This window comes from Plutella xylostella, chromosome 17, assembly GCF_932276165.1.
Source record: "Plutella xylostella chromosome 17, ilPluXylo3.1, whole genome shotgun sequence".
NCBI lineage: Eukaryota > Metazoa > Arthropoda > Insecta > Lepidoptera > Plutellidae > Plutella > Plutella xylostella.
This window is the reverse complement of record NC_063997.1, coordinates 7,440,754-7,465,299: the sequence shown is the minus strand read 5'-3', so window position 1 is coordinate 7,465,299 and position 24,546 is coordinate 7,440,754. Positions and strand designations below refer to the sequence as shown.

Sequence of the window (24,546 nt, the reverse complement as noted above, 5' to 3'; positions counted from 1 at the left end):
TTTATTAAAAATAAACATGAAAATTCTTTCTAGTTATAATTATAAGTAGGTCGGTAGGTACTAGCATTATTAATTTCGACTGATTATTCGACATACACCTGCCGGAGGCGTTTCGATTTTCTAGTTCTTCTTACTACAAGTATGTTACAAATATAAATAAATATATTTTTTTCCTATATAAAAGAGATTCAGTTACAGAACTTATGCTAACACATAGCTATAAATGGCGGTGTTCCAGACCACAACTGGGTGGAATCAATAAGCTTCTCGTAAAATTGTAATCCGCTTACTTACACACTAGAGTCGTACTGCAGATTGCCAATATAAATCAGAGGTATTTATCAGGCAAGTTTAATGTCCGCTCATTACCCACAAATTGCTCGAATGTGCGGATGGAGCTCAATTGAGTCTAGCCGAGACCGTGAGGAGGCTAAATGTTGAAATTGCGCTACCGTGCTTTCAGCGGCGACGTGACATGTGAGTGTAAGCTGTAAGCCTGCTTTCGCCTGATATGAGCCTGCGGCACTCCTTGCGTCTTGCATGAACTTTGAAACAGACTTCTGAGCTATTTAGGTACGTAAATTACAGTAGTTATGTATTAAAATTCACCTTCATCGCTCAGAACGCCCAATAGAATTATCAGTACCTAACTAATTCATAGACTGAAGTTTCCTGAATCGATTAACCAGCCAACGATTCCCACGGTTTCATCAGCGTTAATTTTGATCGAATCGGCGCTGTAACTAATTCGACCAAACGGCGTTCACACAGTCAGTAAGAGGACGAAAGTCGGTAGTGGCATCGCCGACGAAAATGCATCATTGTGCAGTGACTGCAACCTGACAGGTTGAAGAGCGGCCACGCGACGGCACGAGCGTTCAGAAGTGCTGGATACTTCGCCCCGAGCACACGTAGCGTCGAGAAACCGCGCCGGCCAACCACGACGCACACACGACTCCGAACAGTGTTTTAAAATTTTAAAATTGGAACTTTAATTTTTTAAAGTGAACAAATTTTTTCTTGGTGTGCACAGCGTAAAGTCTTAACCATGTGGAACTTTTTACGGTAAGTTCAACTGTTGATAATTTAAAAGTGGAAATATTGCGAAGTGTTGAGGGTTATTGCAGGGTTAACACACTCCTATTATAAACACTGGTTGGAAATAAGCTTGAGGTGCCGTGAACCGAATCGTAAACGGACATTTGTCGTTTTTCTAGCAAAGTAGTAACCCAGACAGCGTATAGAAAATAAGTGCGTGATGTAAATATACAACTTCGTTTGCTTATACATAGCACAAGCTTGAAATTATTGGCATTATTGTTACGAAAATACAAAATACTTTACTACTTAAGAGAATAAAAATGGCAGTCCATGAGCTTCATAATTAAATTGAAGTAAGTAAATATAAAAAATTGTTGGTCATTTACCTAAATCATATAAAATGAACATTTATTTTATAATCTGATATTCAAAATATAAATTAAGAATTCAATAATAATAGCGTCAATTAAATGAGCGGGTCTTTATGGCTTTACTTTGCATATTATACGATATATGCGGTCTTTCACCTTCTATTATAATTATAACTATTATAAAATTAATACATGCGTTTATTTCAGAAAAGCTCTTATATACCATCCACTCTTATTATTTCAAAAATATATAAATTGTTAGAATTTGGAACTCATAATTAATATCTATGCACGTATTGTGTAGGTCCGAATGAAATTGTGAATCACACAGGCTGTCCAAAATAGAAGAAAGTGTTTTGAGTACCTAAATTGTGATAAAAGATGTACGTAAAAAAATGATATATTTTATTCTTTAAAAGTACCCACTAATATTTTACAGAAGCCGGTAAAAAATGAACAAAAAAGCTCACACATTGACAGTCACATGTCTTCATCTCGGACTACACTGTCATCAAGAAAAAATAGTGTACGAAAAAACCTATTCACATCACACTACGATGCGTTCCGGATTCGATATGGGTATCTGCATAATTGAGAATTTATTTAATGCTCCATTTGTTATTTATGCATTTACTTTTCTTCGAATCTAATAAGTATACAACCTCTATAGAACTGTGCATAAATAGGTACCTACTTGTGTGCTCGTTACATAGGAATACCTCCCCCAAGTACCCAAGCCAGTGTACCTTTAAAGGCCTTTATTTTTGCTCACTAGCTATTATGTCAACTTTAAAAAATATAATTATAACATAAATGTTGCAAGTTCTCACGTTGAAATAATGCCAAGTCTCTGGGTGCGGGTAGAGCACAGATATTATGTTATTCTGCACTATGTTTGCTGTAAATACAGGCGCGGTGCGCGGAAATGCCATAAACACCTATGTTTAGTGCAGTCGACTCTAAAGTAAGAGGACTGCGTATGGTATGTAACAGTTAACGAACTAGTTTTGTGTCAGTACCTATGTATGTAGGTTTTATTTATTTTAACGTATATCTAAATAAAATAAATACTCGTTACATATACTTATTTAAGAAATATATATTATGTTAAGTATGTTTTGGTATAAACTAAATTTAATAACTAGCGGTAGGATTTCCGCGAGCTGGCTTGGCCTAAGATTTTCGTGAGTCAAATCAAACAAATTCCAGAAACTTCCATTGACTTGCACATAGGTATTATACCTTCCTAACTATAATTGAAAATTAAAATTAGCCTTCTTGTTCCAAAAGTCGTCGTCAGACTTTCCCCCTGGCCCCTGAGTCACCCCTTTGGCTGTACAGCTTTTGCAAGAATCTGTTACAAAAATTTCACTTTCCTGCAATGATGTAGGTAGGCCATGTCAAATGATATGAATATGATACCATCACAATCACTGAGATTCCCCTTACATTCTGTTTTCACGTTCCATAATCAATAAAACTTTTTTAGTTTTACTGACACAAACACGACAGAAATAGTTCGTTTGACTAAATATTGTGATGGTCTCAGGGTCGATTCTCAGCTGGGGCAGATATTTATCAATTTCTATCTTCTTATTATCAGGTTCTGAATATATCGGGTACGAGTACCTGCATTAGAAATTTTTGAATATATGTATAACATGACTTGCGAGTCCTTCACTAGCAATCCATGGCCTTCCCCGCACATTATAGTCGAAAACGTGATGTGTACTTTATATAGCTATAGGTGACTTTACCGTGTATTAATATGGATACAAATCAATGACTGACAATGACACTATTGCGTATATGTAATTATCTTATACGACTTATGTAGAGATAATAAAAACTTTGATAGGTAATAATGATGAATGGAGATAGAAGGTGCTTCAGCTCCGAATTTATTAGGAATGGATGATGAGTGGATGAGTGGTGATGTTCAGACATGCAAGCATGCAATAATGTAGGTACTCTACAGATATTACATCTGGTTTCTCGGAATCGGTGGTCGGACTTTTGTGAAATAATTTTAATTGGTGGCATCAATTAATTAAAATGGTTAATTTTCTTGGAGAATGCGAGACGAGAGGTTTGCAAGTGGCATTGCACTTCTGAAATTGTTTTTGTTTTTGTACTAATTAAATACGTCTTCCGTTTTTGATTGTAGGCCGTAATCACCCTATAAAGTTGATAACTATCATGAAGACAGGTAAGTGGTAGTTGTTGAATGGCTAACACTGGACACAGAGTGTTCTGGCGTTCTTCTTTATGTTCAAAGTTGTCGATTATACCTCTAGATGGAGTGCTCTTTATAATTGATTTTTTCTTAAATAAAAGCACCAAGAATGTCGCACCAAGAATGTTCGCTCAGTCACTTTGTGGAATGATCTTCCGGAAACTATCCGGCAAGCACCTACGCTAGCCTCGTTTAAAAGAATGGTAAAGGAACACTACATTAAATCCATAGTCTAAAACTGTAATTGAATCCAATTTAACACTGTGTATGTATTTTTATTATATTTATATATTGTATGTATGTTATATAATATATAGTTATGTATTATTATATATGTATTATTATGTAATATAGTATGTACCTACCTCTGTTTAAGTATATTTGTAATATTTTAGTTAGTGTGTAGTATATTAAATAATCTATATTCCTATTTAACATGTACACTGCACCCAATCTTAATCTCTGTTTCCCTCCATCCAAAGGTTGTCTGGCAGAGATCGCTTTTAGTGATAAGACCGCCTTTTGTACCCTAATTAAGTTACATTTTGTTAATTGTATTATTCTGTTTTGGTGTACAAATAAAGTGTATTCTATCTATCTATCTATCTAATGTCGTTTTTACTCAAACTCAAAACCAACAATCTACCATTCGTTCAATACAGCGTACTTATCTATTTGAATTACTTATATTCAGGGATATTGATTCAGTACCTACATACCAGTGTAATTAGGGCGTCTGTAAACCTTGATATAAAATGCAAATGTTGCCTACTTTACAGCGATACCCCAACGTAGACCACTCTCCAAGTGTCCATCTCTGCATGTTTAGTCAATCGTTCATTTAGAAGTAAAACGACAAACAGAATTAGCATAGAGTCGCCTGAATGTCGGGTGTAACTGTGAATGGCATTCTTGGGGCGGCATTGTTGACCCTCTACAGAGACTCTCGGCCTTTCCTGCTTCAGTGTCGTCTTGTAGACGGGGCAGCTAGTAGTTCAATATAATATACACCTATTAATACAGAAAACATGAATATCAAACAGAGATAGAAAAGCCGTCTGCTTGTTAGGCATTTAGCATTTAGATTATAACTTCATATTTCTAGTTTAGTTGGAAAGCGATGACAGACTGTGGCAGCCCCGACGTAGGGCCATGGTCAGGTCCTAGCGGCACACCGGTAGCCACTGACACCACTGAGGATGTTCAGGAATAGAATCATCATCATCACCGTTTAAAACATAAAATAAAATACGTACAGACCGTACATCGGGGATCGAACGTCAATGACCAATTAGAATTTTATTTACTTGGCAATGAATTGGTAAACTGACCATAATCATATTCTAATAACTAACGAAGTTGTTTAAGTTAATACATAAACAAAACTATGACACAACCAAGCTTCATTTTCATTATTTCATAACGGCATTCCTCAGCAAATTGGATGCAGTTACTCATTGTCTCGAGCTTCCGTAAGCGTTATCTTGAAATTATTACTTACGCCCTTATCTTTAGCTCCCGAGTATCGGCTGGGATCTAAGTAGAGCATATTAATTAAATTATCCGATGCTCGGCTGAGGAGTGAATAATCTTGAGCTTACCCGATACCGCTGATTTTAAAACTTGTATCTGTTTGATATCACGCAAGGCGACAGAGCTATGTCCTGTGGGCTCAGACATATCTACAACTCGGTACTTACTTACTTAATAGCTTTAAATGCTCTATGATATCTGTATTTACAAGGTACGTATAAGTTCTATAAAATTACAATTTACCTACGAGACTTGGTGGTTGAAAGATCAAGCCGCTTTGCGCATCGGCTGAATAGCTATTATCAGTTAATAATGCAGTTACTGTCCAAACTCTAAACACTTTAGATGCCGGTAGTTAGCAACTCTGACGTTTATGGCGGGGTGAGCACGAAACTGTGCACACAAAGTCTTAAATTATTTACTTAGTCTGCTATTCCTGCTATGCAAGCCTCGGGCCTGGTTTCCTATCTAATAAAACTAATATTTGCAGTAGAACTTCTCCTCATGTTTATTTGCCAATACGCCAATACAATTTGAAAGCCTCTCAGGGCTTTGCTGTTATGTGGTTGTATGATCGATATTACTGAAATTAATAGTTCAGCCATTATGTTATTACTTCGTGTGCCTTTTGCCGACCTGTCATAAACCTAACAGAGTATACTAAGTATATTTATAACTATATACACGACAGCAAATATTTATATAATCTATAAATGCATCAAATGCAACGCAAGCCATCCGTAAGGATGGAAACAACGAAATACACTTTAGCTTTATTTTGGCGTTATAAATGATAACTCTTTGACCCAGTATAGAAAAATAAAACAAGAACGTAACGGTCACCCGAGGAATGTGGGAATTGTGATTCATACAACAACTGGTAAATATGTGTGTGAATAAATTGTGTACTTTCCGTAAACCATTCTCGTCATTCGGCAAATTGTAGGTCTTCCGGTTAAACCATTCTTATTTAAGAACTAGTTTTCCCTCCAAAGTATCCTTAGACCGTTATTATAATAGCTAGTTATGGATGCGAGATGTATGAAATCAATAATTCCAAGTATAAACACTTTATTGTACCGCAAATTAATGTCATTTTACGCAACTTCTTTTAAACGCACTTGAAGTTGATAATATGAGGATACCTACTTACTTTATGTAGTTAGTTTATGTAATCGACTGTCACAGTAATCTATGCAGTTTATCAGTACATATATAAATAATATATAAGTAACTATAGTTGAATTCAGAAAACGGTCACTCAGCACTGCCTACACGATACGCAACTAGATCAGTCAAAGAGTAAATTAAAGCCCAGCACCGGTCAAGAGGTCGAGTGACGCATTCGACTGCGTTTACAGTTGCACTAGCTATAGTGCCACAAACTTATCTGTTCCGGTGAGAGCGAACTAAATGGATCCATATCTCATTACTTACTAATTAATTGTATATTGATACAGATTAGATGGGTTTATTAATACCTTAAGGGCAAATTACCACTACGGGCAAAATTAAAATCTTATAGAATGAAGAAATATTGGACATTTACTTGAACTGTCACCGGAACAGATAAGTTTGTGGCACTATAGAGGCGCGGGTGTGACGGCTGGCCGAGTGACGGAGTGGCCAGCCCACACTAGCAGCACCTAACCCACGATTATACTATATAAAGGGTGATAGTTTATCAGTAGACTTCCCAAAGGTAAGAGCAACTTTATGTACCAAAATCCCAAAATACTGAGTTTAAAAAATAATGTGTATAAAATATAAACTATTCCATATTGTGGCTATTTAGCAGTATGTAAAAACAGATGTTTTTCTGTTCGGGATTTAAAATTTTGGCCTCGACGGACATGTATAATTGTATAAATAGGTACATTAGTTTCTCGATATATCGGATGGTCTGCTGCCGACAGCATGTCCACTGATAAAGTTCCACGCTGTATTCAGGCCTGAGAGTTGAGAGGGCGCCAACTCAATTTGATGCTTGTTATTTCGTGGCGTTCGTTCAAACCAACTGCGGTGGCACATTCAGCTGGGGCCAAGTTCATTAGCCATAACAGTCTAATCGCTAATTAACTTGTGCATAGAAGTGGGTTTATGGTGTCACTATTGTTTCTACGGTTTGACTCTTTAGATTACGAGTACTTTAGACTTGTAATTGTAACGTGATTTATTTATTTATTATTAGCTCGCGTATAACTTTAAAAAATCTAAGTATCATACATACAAGTTTGTAATTATCTGCATGTCACATGAACTTCAGATTAATATCATACTTATTCATAATTAATAGCCATTCATATAGAAGAGTAGAACAGATTATAAAAATATCAATATGGCGCATTTTATTAAAGTGGATTGCAGACCGGTCGTGGTCAAGGAGACTTCGATTACTGGCGCAGTGCGAGGCACAAGCGACGACAAATAATAGGAGCACCACACTTAAGGGCCTCGGAGCCGGAATCTAATTTCCGGAATCCGGAATTTTTAAAAAAAGTTTAAGTTTTCTCCCGTCATCTGCATACATTATTTGTCAAAAGTTTCATGATAGTTTACGCAGGAGGCACTTTGTATGCGAGAAAACGTAAACTTTTATAGTTTTCGCCAAACTATCAAACCTGTACTAGACCCCCAGGACAAGAAAGAATAAAACAATTGACTCTAGCAATTGAGAATAGCTTTTTCCCGCGAGCTTACCTTCGCGTTGTAAGATTTTTCCATAGGAATACAAAGAAGTCTACTATGTGTACACGGTATTAGCTTCATACATAGCAAATCATTTAATTTTTTTCATCAAAAGTGGTTCAGCCACATGTCAACCTTCCATCAAGAACTAAGATACTTACTAGGAAGTAGGTTAGGATAGAGACAAAACTTAGAGTGTATTAGTCTATGGTAAGAACCAAATAGATCTTTTGACATGGGTAGTAACTGTTATGACGGCACTATAAATATTGCCACGGTTGTCCTGCAATAATTTCACTATTCTTGGTCACCCTAATCATAACTGAGACGTGGATAGAGCAAAAAATACCATTTCCTTTTAAGATGCAGTCCTAGATCCTACTAGCTGTAGCTTCCGAGATCTTCTGCCTAATGTTTATTCATTCATACCATGTTACCTACTTGTTGTTCTTATTAGGTACTCAAAGTAATAAACTATTTATGAATATCAGTTGCCGGGTAATTAATTTTGATTTATTAAGTTCATCCAATTACGTATACATGCCATTTGTTTCTTTTTACACAAATAATTTTCTTATTTATTGGAAAGTGTAGAAAATATTTTCTCATAAATTTTCAAAGATCTTTCTTGCTTGAAGTCTTGGTCATGCAAGTTCTTCGTTTATTTATACTTAACTTGTAACACTGACTTTACTTATGCTTGGCTATAAGGTAATAGAAATCATGTTTAAACTGTATAATTTAGAAACTTTCTTAACAAAACCATACTTTTAATTCCATGAAGATCACTTACGGAAAAACTACTTTCTATTTTCATACAATTTAATACTTATTAAAAGGGAAACAACTTGGTACTGCGACTAATACTTCCATACCTAATCAACGCTTAGATTAAACCTCTAAGCCCTTACAGTTCCAAATGTGTAAATATTAATATATACCTACTTAGGTATAAGTCAGTAGCTTCTTTGACTTAGTTCATGGTTGTCGTTAGGTTGAAAAATGTTTATCTTGATTTGACAGTAATACGGATATATTTAGCTTTGATATATGTCATTTTGTATACTAAATAAATAATATATCACATAATATCTTGTTCGTATTGTTTGTATGTATATGAAGTCTTGTAAAATACTTAATTAAATTTTGGGTATCAAAGTTTGTAATGAGTTAAAAATATAGTGTAGGTCTGTACCTCCTATACGTTATTGTTTGAATAATACCTACCTTTTGATAAATCAATTCAGCTATCTATAGAGATCGTTACGCTACAGAAATAAGCATTTTTGGTGCATGAAATATGAAAATCGTGATAATCTCGACCTTGTTTTCAAATACGACTGTAATGAAAGTGAAGTGATTTCCATGTAAAATAATTTTCTTAGTCTAAATATAATCGTTTTATATCTTACTTTTGCTACTTTGGCTTTAATTATATCGTTATTTATAATAGGTAGGTAAGGTACAAACTGTGGAGGTATATTCTTTAGCGCATTTATATGCACTCGCAAGCCGTAAAAAAGTTCCACCCCCAAATTCACCATCGTAGGTCATTCACGTGAAGGCTGAATAGGTAGATTTTGGAGTGAAATATAACCGGAAACTATAATTTATTGCCAATCTCGATGGTAACTTTTAATTTACTAGCTGTAAAGTGAATTTATCCGCCAGTCCCAATTATCCGTTACTTTTTACGTGAAATGTGAGCTTTAAAAAGAATAATTTATTGTTTTATGCCAGTTTTTATTGTTAATGTTTCTTTTTACGGTTGTAGGCGTCTGACAGTATTTAAAATAGCCACCTCAGATAATTACTGTTAATAAATATTAATAGGTGCTTAAAAGCACACGCTAATGACCGAATTAAAAAAAAACAAGTGGTTTAATTGGAAATTATAATATACATACTTAGGTGTGTTTAGATCAAATTTAGAACAAAATGCTATGGATACTCTGATTTACTTACATAGGTATACAGTTAAATAGTATTTTCTACCCAAAAGCTTCACATATAGGTACATATAATGTGTAGAGTATAATAAAAGCGTAGTTATTTTTCTGCAACTGTGACAGCTACAGCAGTGTTATCTGAGCTAGTTATCAGCGAATGTCCTAAAGTCCAGTATTTCCAGACAGGGAGGGGCAGGCACGCCTACCGTCTGAAGTCTGAACCTACATGGGGACAATATATTATGCGGCTACTTGTAGACCTGAGTCTACTATTCTAAACATGGTTTAGTGATGTGTGGACTCGTTACGGAGGAATATAATATATTGTTTAATATCCATGGCAATAATGTCTAGACAGTATAACGACGATAAAATTCAGCTTGAGATGGAGGAAATATTCTTTGTGTTTTATAAGGTACTTAATAATAAGATTTATGGAATTACTTCTTTAAAAACTTCAATACAAAATCAACAACTAACATGACGTAAGTAGTATATCTTATTATTAGTTCGTAGTAGTTGTAGTCGTAGTATTCTTAGTATTAGTTTTAAATAGTAGAAGTGGCCCCGTTCGCGTGACATGGCTACTGGTAAGTAGAGATTATTTCCGTAGTTTGTCGCATCCTAATCCTAACTAATATTATAAATGCGAAAGTAACTGTGTCTATCTGTCTGTCTGTCTGTCTGTTACTCTTTCACGCCAAAACTACTGAACGGATTTGAATGAAATTTGGTATACATACGGTCTAGACTCTGGGAAAAAACATAGGCTACTTTTTATCCCGGAATTCCCACGGGAAAACTTTTTAAGGCGAAGCGAAGCGCGCGGGAACAGCTAGTTCACAATAATTCGCAAACCCTTTATACACCATGTGGCAGCATCCTTCTGCTAGAACTCTGTATGGTTTAAACTTTTAACATTTAACTTGTGTAGCGCTTTCTATTCCTATCACTTCTTATGATGGAACACTTGAACATAATTATACAGGGTGTTGCAAAAAGGGTATACTAAGCCGAAAGGGGGTGACTCAGGGGGTCATTCTGAACAACTTTTGTTCTACGAGTTTTGAAAATTCACGACCCTGAGTCACCCCCTTTCGGCTTAGCCTTTTTGCAACACCCTGTATAAAACGCAATAATAAATCCAATTTTTGAATAGCCGTAGTCGGCAAAGACTATCTCATCTTCATTGTTTCCACTATCCCGGAAAGCGATTACCCACACTTTATTCCTCTATAAGCGCCGCCGTTTAATTAAAAAAGCCAATTAAATAGGTATTTGCAATATCATAAAAGTCCACATACAATACAGAAAACTCGTAAAGCAGTAATCGCATGGGCCCAGAGGGGTTACTCTATACTGACGAAACACGAACGAACGAGAGCTGTCGTGCAATTGGCACTTTTAATACAACGACGAAGAGTCGTGGCTCGCGCAGCAGCGCTTCAAAAATTCGTCTTTCGTTATATAGAGTGACCCCCCAGGAACCCCTCGTATGGTCAGTCAACTTTGTATTTCTTGTTAGGCGAGCCTCTCCAACACAATGGTCAACAGACTTTTAAGCCCAAGCTAAGTGTGTAAAGAAGACATTTGTATAATAGAAAGGCAAATAGAAGCAGTTTACATAGTGTCTTCGAATGCGAAGCTTGTCTGTAAAAATCTAAACAATAGTTTTACACACTTTACAGAAAAGGCTGTATGTATAGTTGAGTCCTTTATTTACATCCCATATGTATAAGTACAAACCTGACCTAGGGGTACATACATCAACCTAAAATGAAAATTTTAAGGGTTCCAAAAAGAAAATGTCCGTTTGAAAAACGATTTTCTCTATCTATTTACCTACATCCCCATAATTAGAGAGGTGTGACTATTAAACTTTTTTTTATGTATGAGCTATAACTTTCTGTAGTAGTTCTATAATTCATGTACTGTCCACGATCTATATCTTGCCCCAGTATGAAGTGTTATCTAGCCTTTATTAGTCCTTTAACCAGGGCCCCAAGTCTGCTAAAGAATGGCGGCACAGTTGTGTGTCGGCAGCATGGGTTTCGCACTGTAGGTATTCATTATCTGCGTTTTAGGAAACATTTATTGCATCTTTTTTAAAGAACTAACGTTAATAAACAGTAATAAGTGTTCAGTGTTTCATATTGCACTACTGGGACTCACTAACCGAGAGAAAACAGATACCTAAAGTCGGAAAATCATTCAGACGACACAGCATTGAGCCGCCATTAATTAGCAGACTTGAGGCCCAGTTCATTGTAGAAACACTTTCCTTATCAATGACGGTGATAAACAGTGATAAAAGACGTATTTGGTAGCAGTATATGGATTAACTAGATTATCCAGGGTCTAGAATGCTGCGTTTTCACCTAGATCTCATGAATACATTTATAATTAAGCTAGGTGGATTAGTACTGCACCTTCTGTTTGATAGTTATCTATGCAGCTCACGGTTCACAGATAGGTAAATTGTTGAAACTAGCGCAATCGTGGTGACTAAATGAAGATTGGAGACAAATGGAAATCTACAAGTATACATTATACACTACAGCTAAGTACATACTTATACTTGTTATTTAGAGGTTCTATATAAGTACCTCTTTTTATGATAAAATTATTCAGGATCCATATTTTTTCATATGTATTGTATGCTCTAACTGGGAGCCAGTGCGTCCATTGCACCAACACTTGCCTGTAGACGGCGTGGGTGGCTCTGATTGTGTGTGGTATGAAATGGCATGTCATAAGTCTTCATGTTCGCTTGCACAACTTCCCAATAGGGTCATGTTCTGTTCTTGGATATTTGAGGTTACCATCGTTAGTTGTTATGCCGTATTGTGAACACAGGAAGGTGTTTGGTTGGTGTGATTTAGTTGCGATTGCCCAGGCAGAATAGTCGTTACTGACCAGTGAGCGAATCGCGAATATTGCCGACTCTACTCGATGGTAATTCGATAACAATTATTTGTATGACATCTTATTTGTTCGACATGCATCGGCTACCCTGTCAGTAACGTTAGAAACTAATAAAAGCATACCTACAAATTCTAGTGAACCGCCTATCGAAATAAAATCAATATTTGTAATAATCGTAATTAGCACACTGCAACCGCACGACGACGCGATGTCTTGCAAAAAAACCTAAACTTTAAAGTTGCCTACTTATAAAATAAAACTTGTAGTCATGTAAAAATGTCAGGTTATCTGTAGTACTAGTAGCATTCTTGCAGTCTAGATACTTTATACATGTTAAATTCTTATTCCCCGTCGTGACTCATGCTATGCGCCGCAAAATTTCTCAAGGAAAATAATTAGATAGCTGCTGGAATAATCCCGATGCCTCACTGGCCATTCTGGCCCTGGTGACTCAATCGGATGGTTAGAGAGAAATTCACCTTATCCAATCAATTCATAAAAATATGAAAGCAACTATACTTATGAATCATTGATTCAATAATATTGCTATTTATGAAAATAGATAGTTTTCTAATATTACCTACTAGGTACATATGTACTTACCTACTCATAAATAAAATTAAGTATATTATGTACATAGGTATATTATATAACCTATCATGAACCAGTTTATTATCTGGCTGATAATTTACAGCTTCATGAACTAATAAGGCTATTCATATTTATTACTTATTTGAGTTTCTTAGTTTCGTCTGACAATAACTTAACGACACAGAAATGCTCCTTCAAAGCTCTGTAAAGTCACGCGTGGCCGTCAAACCATTTTAGCATTTCCGTATTAGGCTAGTGGTTGTAAAATAGGCGATTGTCGCGTGCTTGCTAACTAGTACTTGTGGCCACAACCTGACCATCCCGCTAGGGTCAGTGACCTGATAGGCCTAGTGACATATGCCCGAGTCAGGTGCTAAAAACTAACTGCGATAGTAGAGGGTCTAGGTTTAGGTAGGGTCTATTTTCAGAAAAGAACAATTTAATACAATGTTTAATACCTATACAGGTTCCTATAAACTTCATACATATTAAAAGCGACTGGTGGGCGTGCCACTCATCAGGTTGATTGATGGAGGGACGATTACAGTTTATGATTTTGACGCCCTGCAGGCCGCTGGACCGACGACCTTAGAGTACCCGGCAGTGGCTGGATGAGGCAGGCTTAGGACAGAGTGTTGCTCACCAGGGGACGATTGTTTACTAATTAGTATAGTGATGCTAAATAGCCAGTAGAAATTATATTTTTGATCCCTGTAAAAAACAGTTTTACCTAAACAATTAACTATAAAACCCTGACGATAAGTTTTAATGGAGATGTCCTATCATCATTTACATTGATAAATGGATTGCTTTATTTCTTTTGATCGCACGTGATTTGAATTTTATTGTTTCCAGTAATCGATGAAAATTCATTATTTATTCAACATGATTTTATTAGCCATTAATCACAGATTTAAACTTACTTTCATGATAGTTGCAACTTCGCATGGTTCGCACCTGTCTTGGCCTTGTCCGTTGTCTTGTCTCAATATAACAAAAATAATATGAAAAGAGTTATTTTACTTAGTTTCTTCTTTTTTTTTTGATTTTTTGCGAAATGTTTGGATCAGAAACATCCGACTCTTAGATTGCATCTGACATTACATCCAACTCTAATGTCTTACCAAGCATTTTAATTTAATTTTGTTTGGTCTGAAATATTGGGAAGAAAAAAAAAAGGTTAACTTCTTACGCTGCCAAATTGCACGCCCAAAATCATTGAAAACTCAATGCGAGATGTGTATGATAAGTTGTCGATATGGGAGCAACCCTGCACCAATAAGGCAATCAATAAGTGCAGAAACTCAGCATTTGGGGTTCACTCTAAAAATCTACGAACAAACGTCTGCAGTTTTTTTTTCCTTCAGAACTCTGCGCTACCCACGGCTCTATCTCGTGGTATTAACGTGCCGATTGCTGAGAGAGATCGTTCGTCGATGTATAGAGTGACCCCCTGGTATAATGCTTGCTCGCGTGTCCTCTGTACCAAATATGCTCGCATAGATCGGCGCCCGCGCAGCGCATGCGGCCAACTGCTTTCTTTTACATAGCATTTACATCTCTTTACGGATCTGTCACTTTTTCGGCTAGTTTTTACTTCATATCGTTTTCATTTCATTCCAATTGTAGTTGTTATGTAAGGCTGGAGATTCCTCTAACTTTGCAAAATAGAACCTGAAATTTTACATATATTTCAACGGATAAACCTTTTAAGGTTTTTAAATAATTTATCTTGCATATAATTACAAACGACCGCTGAAAACTCATAAATTTAAAAATGTAAGTTACGATACGATGCGACCAACATATAATACATTTATGAGTTGTTGGAAATATAGCATATTCATGAACGCAGACGCACAATTCTGCGTATGAATAAATAATGAACGCACCAGTAACCGATATTATCGTTTTCCGATTCATTTCACCGCTGACTGACTGACGAGTGATGATGTCGACAACGTTATGAATTCATTGAATTATGTTTTCATTATGAATACTGTGATTTTAACAATACTTTAGTATTTTATACAAGTAAGTAGCATAAATTCTAAACGAGTACCAAATAATAATACGAAAGCACCCACACAATACACAGTCAGACATTCAAAAGCTGGTTAATTCTATAATTTATTAAGTTTTTCTGGTGGTCTATTTGGTGTGTGTGTGCTCTGGATAAACGTTTTTCTTACTTTATTTGTTTTCTAAATTACGTGAGACATTTTATTACTAATGTTTTTTTGCATTTCCGGAGGCGGAAGTGTTCTACCCCAGCCCTAGTAAGTACCTACTCTACTCGTCACGTGGCTTCCATAATCGAGACCAGTTCTCTATAGGGACGCGACTATTAATCACGGAGCTAGAGTCTAATCTGTATTTACGACATTAAAAGATGATTTCAGTTGATTCTTCCAGTAATTATATGTGTGTGAACATTTGAATAATAACTTCACTTGTTATTGTAGGAATATTTTAAGCTGCAGTGTATTTATTTATTTATTTATTTAAGGCACATCAACAGTACATGTTACAATACACTTACAAAAAAAAGGTTAGAGAGGTACTTATCTATAACATGTACCAATTACAGATATGCTCAACACTTTTCATATAGGCACATAACAAAACATAAATATAAACACAATCAAATACAGTTTAAAATTTAAAAAAAAGAGATAGAAACAAAACTTTGCTTACATTCTTAAAAAATTTCTGACACTTAACAGATAAGTCTATAAACTTATTTAAACTATAAAAACAAAACAAAACAATTTCTTAACACTTACATATTAAACATTAATAGTTCGAGATCGCACCAAGTACATTATTTCTAAAAACTGCAAGACTGTCCCAAAAAATATATTTTGGGACAGTGTATTTTGGTTATGGTTCGAAAAACTTCGGAATGGATGGCATTGAAGCGGAGTTGAGCATTTCCCTTAGCGCAAACTGGTGCCTAGATAAAATGAAGCATTTATCACCATTGCCTAATTATCCAATGATCCTACCACAAATATTACACATATATTTATATTATAAGTATATTATTACAAATTGTCCCGTACTTAGATCAAATAATTATGTATGTGGTAGGTATTTAAGTAATTTATTAACCTTAACAATCATAAAGCATACCTAATGAGTTTTAGATGGGATGACGTTATCATAGTTTTGCTTAGTTACACTACAAAAATCATTATAATCGTACATATACAATTTGTTAAGTTTCTTGAGGCACGTAAATTCAGTCGTGATATTTTTTTGTATAAATAATTTTGTCTAATCTTAGGGTTGGTTTGGTTTGTTTCAACATGACTGCTTATTATAGCAATTCGTTTGCGGTCTGTTGACAATCGGACCTCCGGCATCGAGCTATAGCTATAAAAACCACATAATTCGTTTCTGTTCCAAGATATTTTTAGATACATACTTACTTAAATTACACCCCGGTTTAAATTATTCAAGTATCGTTAAATATTTTCTTATTTATATTTGCTACTAGGTAATGGCACTTATTAACACTTTAACTATACTTTGCCCTAAAAACAGTTCGAAGAATTATGCAATTAAATGCTATTTTCATAGTGGTTTCCTATTTATAGAGTAAGTATTTTAATAGTTGGCTGCAGGTAGACCGGCAAGAAGAAAGATTCACTGCTAATTGCGCCGCGGCATGGAACATATTCGCTCTTACTTTTATTTTGTAAGTTGGATGTACATACTTTAAAAGCTGTTTAATTGAAAATAAAACACAATTTGTGCATAAAACGAACAAAGTAAGGCACTAATGATAGGATTATTGTAGATTTTAAATATATCGTACATTGTAATGGAAATTACCTGTGATAATTTTCCTTCAATTGATATCGTGATAAAACTTGCCAAGTAAATAGTGAAAAAATGGGTCACAGTCACAATATGTCGTGCCATTATGTACCTACTTTATTTCGGTTTTATTTCTTTGAATATCAACGCCAATTAAATCTGCCGCTTGAACACACAAAAGCGATGTAACAACATTTTTTCCTCTCCCAACAAGACAAGAGTTTAAAAAGATTATACGTTTAGTGTCGCTTCATTTGGCTCACGCGAATCAGATTTTATGACGATGAAGAAAAAATTACTTTCTTTCAGTCGCCGGTTTCATATCGACGTTTTGGTGTTTTTTGTAAATTCTGGGATGTGCACGATGATTTAGAGGACGTTAATTATTATACTTAGTAAAAAGTATTAAAGGCAATTTTACTATGCAGAATGCAATGCATGCAAACAGGTTACTATTAATAGCATCTGTTTAATACTGAAGATATTTCCATCGATTCGTGTAGCTAATAAATTAGCAGCGTGTAACTATAGTGGTTCTGATAAGAGCAACTTCCATTTAACATTACGACATCAATCAGCAATGTCAAAAAGGGTACAGCTACAAGCAATTAATTTGAAGCCTGTAATCGTAGGTTTCAAGCTTATAAAGTAAGAAGGGTCTAGAAATAGACGAGGAGACAAGTGTCTTTGTGCGTGGGCGCAGGCGCCAGGGGCAATTAGCGCCATCACGGTTCAGCATTTATAAAGTAAGCCATTTAGAATGGACTTAAGTAAATTAAAATGTATTAATATAATTTGCGTTCTCAGTAAATGCTTATTAAGTTTTTTTTATTGAATAATGTATCATACTGGCAGGGGAGGTATGCACTTAGTGTGTTCGGGAATCCACTATATCCCATTCCACGGGGAAAGACATCTGATACAAACTAAAACTACCCTTACTCGAATGTAATAAGGGTTCTATCAGATGTCTTTCCCCGTGGAATGGGATATAAATCTTTAATAATCTATTCTTTGTTTGCTTTGCTTATAAATCCATAAGGGTAAACATTAGTAATATTAGTATGATGTAGTGCGTAAAGTTTAATTAATAGGTATTTTATATTTAAGATTCAAGTATTATAAATCAAATATATACTTAAAACATTAACTGGAAACTGAAATGTTGAAGAAGTTGTGCCTAAAGGTACCTGTTCCATTAACTTTGTTGTAGTGCATGTACCTACATAATAAAGTATAATGAACATCATAAAAATATAATTTAGCTGTTTCTTCCATCATCAAACAACGTACGCTGGGAACTAGAAATCCCATAAATAAGAATGATTCTGGAGAAGCTTATGGGCCTTACGACTTAAGTGGTTATTATGATCATTACTTATAATATTTCCAGCCATTTTTCTTTTAAAATGACCCAGTTCCGACGTTAGTCGTCAGTCTGGTGCTCATAATTACTACTATTTTAATATTTAATCGTGGCATAATTGATTTAAACACATCACTATTAAGTGGGCGTAAAATACTTACCTAAGTATGGGGCAAGACATAATATAATACAAGTATAGAATATTAATACAAATTTATATATAATTTAAAAAAGTTTTCTAAGCACCCCATTAGGTACTTATTATATAATTTAAATATTTGTACACCTAGAGTTGGACTTGGACATAGATGTATAAATCATATCTTATAAATACTATAAATATATCGTATACATGTTTCAGATAAATAAACGATATTCTATTGTATAATATTACGAGCCTAACTACAACCTCGTAGCTATACATACGTACATAATATATATTCGTAGCAATTTCGTAGCGCTAGCGCGTTTAATTCTTTTGTATGACGTAGTACTATCTATAGGCTGGTAAATCAAATTGCGAAATCTGAGGCGCGAGCATAGGATTCGATACTACTTTCGAATCTACACGAAGGGTCACTTTTACCAAACGCTAAACGTATTTAAATCAAATTTTAAATACATTTTGTACTAACTGACAGACGTATGACAGGCTACTAAATACGTTTAGCGTTTGGTGAAATTCCACCTAACATATGGAAAAAACAAATATCAGTTTTGGAACTAACTTTGCCTTACATTTTGACAGTGACAGTTGACGATACGCAACGTTAACGGAGGATCGAAACTTATGCTCACGACTCTGGTAGAATTAAAATTAGTTCTACGTCCTTCTAATATCATTAAAGTCACACGGAGCCAGGCTCGTAAGTTAGTGAAACCAAATGTCCCCATCGACAAGAAAAGAGTTAGGTACTTTTACTGTTTTCCAGACAGAATTCATGAAACGTCGGTAGAACACTAGGAATAACATTAAAAATCCTTTTACCAACAATTAAAAATTTTAACACCTAATTATCACACCATTTTGCTTACTAAATACCATACATCATAACTGTAATTAAAACAGCTCCCCGCATCGTAACAAACCAGAAAATAAAACGCAAACCGTTTTTCCCGTTTAAGCTATTGGCTCCCACGAAGTCAGCACTAATTACATATTTCAATATTGATTTAGTACATACGCATGTACATGCGACGGCTAATTGTACCAGCCATCAGTCAGGCAGTGTAAAGACAAACCCTTTACTGATACCCGACTGCTTTTCTGTGCTAAAGTAGCATTTGAAGGATCAAATGTATGGTAGAGTCAAGTAAATTCTACATTTTCTAAACTAGTGATGAATTAAGTACATAAATTAGTAGGTAATAGTTGGGTACTTAAACCTACATCATTTTCATTTTATGATCACTTAGCTTTCTATCTGTAAGGCTTTTGCAGTGGCTAATAACGTAATAACTGTTTAGAGGTTAATTTCCATCTAAGTACATATATAATTGCAATAGTAAAATCGAAGTACGATACGAGTACCTCAACCTACGCCTTGACCAAAGTGTTTCAACTAAACACTCATTGCCCTAGTTAACATTATTAACAAACGTGTTCACTACCGGCGTTCATATTTTAAACGCCTGCTATTTCCATGAAGAATCTTCTAATAATACGTTACAAAATGTTTCTCATTTTAAAGATCTGGTTTGCTGTAGAGTTGGTATTTACGCGGCCGCCACTCAATCATATATTGAAGTGAGCGATGATGCCTCGCATGAATGGGCCGACGTTGTGGGAAATGTATGATCTTTCTGTACTTGCGACTCTTTTTATGGAAACAACTTGTGATCTAAGTTTCCTGATGTTGAGGGTGCTTATTAAAGACCTGTTAGTGAGTGTAGCTCCAGGGCTTCTGTGAACCTCTTCAATGTTACTGGTTACTAGATACCTATTCATATAGATGGGTTAAAACGTATAGAGAGTATTTAATAATAAAAAAGTAATTTTCTTGTAAAATGTCAGGACTTTACTGATCAGTTAGTTTGGGTAGAGCGTAAAACTGCTATAACGCCGCAAGTGCCGATGATCTATTATGAATTAATTTGTCGTAAAAACGTGGGTATAGAATAATTAATTTGGAACTAAAAATTCAGAGTTAAAGTCTTTGTGATATTATTTTACCATGTTTCCATATAAAATCCAAAGTATCTTCCTAAAACAGATCATATCCATAAATAAAACAGGAAAAGTTATGCAATAAGTTTACATATTTGTTGTTCCGCATAGCTTCTCGTACATGCAATCTTAATAAGAACAAGATCACACAATGATGAGACAATAATGATCTGTCCGGATTCAGATTCAATTCAGAGCTCAAGACGAAGTTCTACATGCTTCTAAGTTGACCGCTTCATCTCTTTTCTTTGTTCAGAAAATAAACGAAACAAAAAATGTGCATCAATAGAATGAAGTTTCATATCTGGGACACGGGTGACTCTAGCTTATGAAGACGGTATTTTTGATTAGCTGCTTCGCTAACCACAACTCTACCTCGTTGTATTAAACGCACTATTTGCACGACAGTTCCCATTCGTTTCTTTATGTCAAGATAGAGTAACCCTGCAGGGCAGAGGCGTGCATTTACGAAACTGCATGGTCGAAGTGCGTTGACCGGCGCATTGTGCCCAGTGGAGGTCAGCCGGCCAGCCGCCGCCGCCGCTCTGTGCTAAGCGCACCACGATCGCACGATTTATGACCTACCCGAGCGGATTTTATATAAATTCCTACCTACATAACACGGAAGGACTTCACTACCGACATAGAATTTAGTAAAAGCAATTACCTTTGGATGCCTCCGGATAGATTGCTCGGTTTTCTACGAAGTCACAATAAATTTATGACCGGTCGTGCACAAGTAACAAGTGTACACATGGTGCCATATTTATCTACAAATCAAGTTGCCCCATATCTGTTCGCGTCGGACCATTCCACTATTCATCAGAATCAATTCAACTGGATTTGTAGGCTGCCAATGTTGCTCTACATCCGGGAGCACACAATATGGTACACTAATGTATTACAGGTCCTACCGTCTAGTACCTTCATGTATTAACAACACGTAGAAATCTAGGTCGTTCGTTACAGATAGCTTTAAATGGATTCTTTGACTGGTGTTAAGTGGTTTAGTTAAATGCTTAAACAGGAAATAAAACTTTTACACGTTAATTACTTGACTCGGTGACTAGTTAGTGCGTTGCAAGCTTAACTAAGGGGAGCGCTAGAGGGGAGAGGTAACTCATTGAATTCTTCATTAGTCCAGTCAAGTTGCAAGAAACCTGTGTGCATAGAACGAACGCAAATGGACTTTTGAAATGTATAGAAGGTAAAAGTCGCAGGACTCACAAAACCAAAGTATTTACACCTTTTTCAAGAAGTTCTTTTAGTTAATAAGTTCTTTAGTACCACGCTGGTGTAATCGCTAAGCGTACGTATTACTTGAGGTAAGGCTACGACTGTTTTTGAAGTACAAACGTGTAAAATGTTGTTTTTGCGGACTTCCACTGGACATAAAGCAAGTATTCATACATAATACACACACATGTTAACTATAGCATGGGTACTAGTGTTATAAGTGCGCTTTATGGCGACAGCGCCGAGAGAACGCTAAATGCATACCAACTTTTACGACTGCGAATATAATAGCCAAAGCGCATTAAACTCACCTAAAGAAGTGCTTAGTATTCATATATGGTCAAGAATGTTTATAGTTTTGTTTTATTCAAAAATAGTTTTACCTGTATAAGTTTTAGTAGGTATTAATGATCGTTGGGTTATTACTTATGTTTTGTCGCTGTAGTACCTACCTTATAAAATACCTGTATACTTAAACTTATTCGTAATTATAACTCTAAAACCTACACAATCTTGTCAACTCTACATGTACCTACGAAAAGTAGAAAATAAGAGTGCCATAAATGCTTATTAAGATCCGAAATCTAAACAACCTGAATCCATTCCTTCCATCCTAATTTGTTTATAGACCACCCTATTCGTTCTTTGTTTTATTTCCGAACCTAACCTCGTACATTGTAATGGTCTAGGCGCTGACTCCAAACAAAGATAGGTGGGTAATGTGCTGGGCTTATGCTAATGATGGCCAGAACACGGTTGCATTTCAATGTGGACAAACCACGCACCTTACTCGGCGACGACTTTGTATTCTTGAACAATGTCTGCCTTGTCACCAAGTGAACTTGTAATTAAATAAGTAATTTCCTAAGTACGGATTATTATGTATTTAACTATACACCTACATGGAATGAGTTCCCTGTACCCACCGATACCTAGTAAAACTTATGAATGTACTTTTAAAACTATAGTTTTTTCTAACCCTTAATATTTGTTGTTACAGGACAGCGCTGCTGCTGATGACGATCGCGGCGTGCCAGTGCTCCTCGCCCGGCAACAGCCTGCAGAAGACTGACAAGCTGAAGCCAGACCCCACCACCCACGAGCTGCTCAGCTCACTCGGCTTGAAGAAGCTGAGGGTGCCGGCGGCGCACCATCGCAAGCGCCTGGCGGAGCAGGGCCGCCGCCACGCCACCGGCGACTCCAGGATGTTCGTCATCAAGCTGCCCCCGAATCTAAACTACTACACGCATGCCGACCCCGCCCCCGCAGCCGCGCGCACCCTGCCGCTACAGATGCACAGCAACGGCAAGCCGGCAAGAGTCTACCACTGGAATATTCCGGTTCTGCAGAAGATGGCTAAGAACAGGCCTCAGGCGAGATTCGATGATGACATCGTAGACGTGGAGAGCCGACCCACCTGGCCCAAGGGCGCCCACGGACACCCCAACTCGCTCGACGCGCTCGCGTACTACGTGCCTGAGAAGAAACAGTCGTTCAGAAAGTACTTTTCCGGAAATGGAAAGCCGAAATCGTTTTATATCATAGAGAAAAGCAAAAAGGAGGCGGAATTCCATAGACTACTCCCGTAATTTGTTCTAAAAAGGTTTTCTTTCCTTGATCTTTTTTTGTATGATCTGGTTAATTAACATCTTATAGACCATCTTTTACTATCGACAAAAACAGTTTTAGTTTTCCTTATTTCGTAAGATGTCATTTTAAGTTCATTTTTAAGTATCCCTCAGTGTCTATTTATTTAGAAGTGTAAATATATAAGTCTGCTGAATGCATTTCATAGTGATAAGTAAATAAATAGGTGCTTGTAATGTAAGTTTTAGTAAGACTGCGAAACGAATTTAAATTATTTGTAATTTAATTCTACTGTTATACCTACTCCGATATCAGATAAAAATTAAATCTGTTTTTTTGTATCTTACCGTTGCCTATGTTAGATCAACCTTCAGTTCCCCTTACAAACATAATAGCAAAATTAAATTGTGGGTGTAAGTAAATAGCTGCAATTTTGTTTGTATGTAGATCTGGGGGTTCCCTTAATCATGCTACTTATCTATACCTCCTGCTTAATGCAATTACTGATTAGAAACTGTGCAAAATTTTACTGTTACTATGGACCCACTGTCTCACCAATTAAAGTCTGTAGAAAATTCAAATGTAAACATTTAGAGAGACACCCTACCTAGTAAATCTAAACACATAAATAATTAAGTATACTTCGCTGCAAAATATTGCAACTAATGTGAAAGTTGGTAATGTGAATGCTACTATCTACTCCGTATCCTATTATTAGTTTTGCCAACGAAACATTTTGTACAACATTTTAATTGTAGTAATAAAATATTTTATTAAATTCGTAATGTTATTTGTGTTTTTGCGTACCACCAAACTTGAGTCAGTCCATCCGCCTCAATATACGATAGGCTACCAAAAAGAAAGAAATGACAATACCAGCTGTTGGTTTTTGGGGGAAAAGAAGACGCTGGTCTAAGACTCCGAAGCGTGGCTCGAGGTACATAATTATGAATAGAAACAGCGAGAGACTCGGCATCAGCTTCTGTATCCCAAGGATCAAAAGTGCGTTGTCATAAAAAAACCTTGCATTT

General features: G+C 36.0%; 1 protein-coding gene across 1 annotated transcript; it reads left to right on the top strand.

Moving 5' to 3' along the window:
* The first annotated feature begins 798 nt into the window (after positions 1 to 798).
* On the top strand, positions 799 to 24,303 carry LOC105380454. Its single transcript, XM_038108972.2, has 2 exons — positions 799 to 1,065; positions 22,929 to 24,303. Exons 1-2 carry the CDS (start codon positions 1,049 to 1,051, stop codon positions 23,515 to 23,517), a joined length of 606 nt encoding a protein of 201 aa, XP_037964900.1. The 5' UTR covers positions 799 to 1,048; the 3' UTR covers positions 23,518 to 24,303.
* The last annotated feature ends 243 nt before the right edge of the window (positions 24,304 to 24,546 follow it).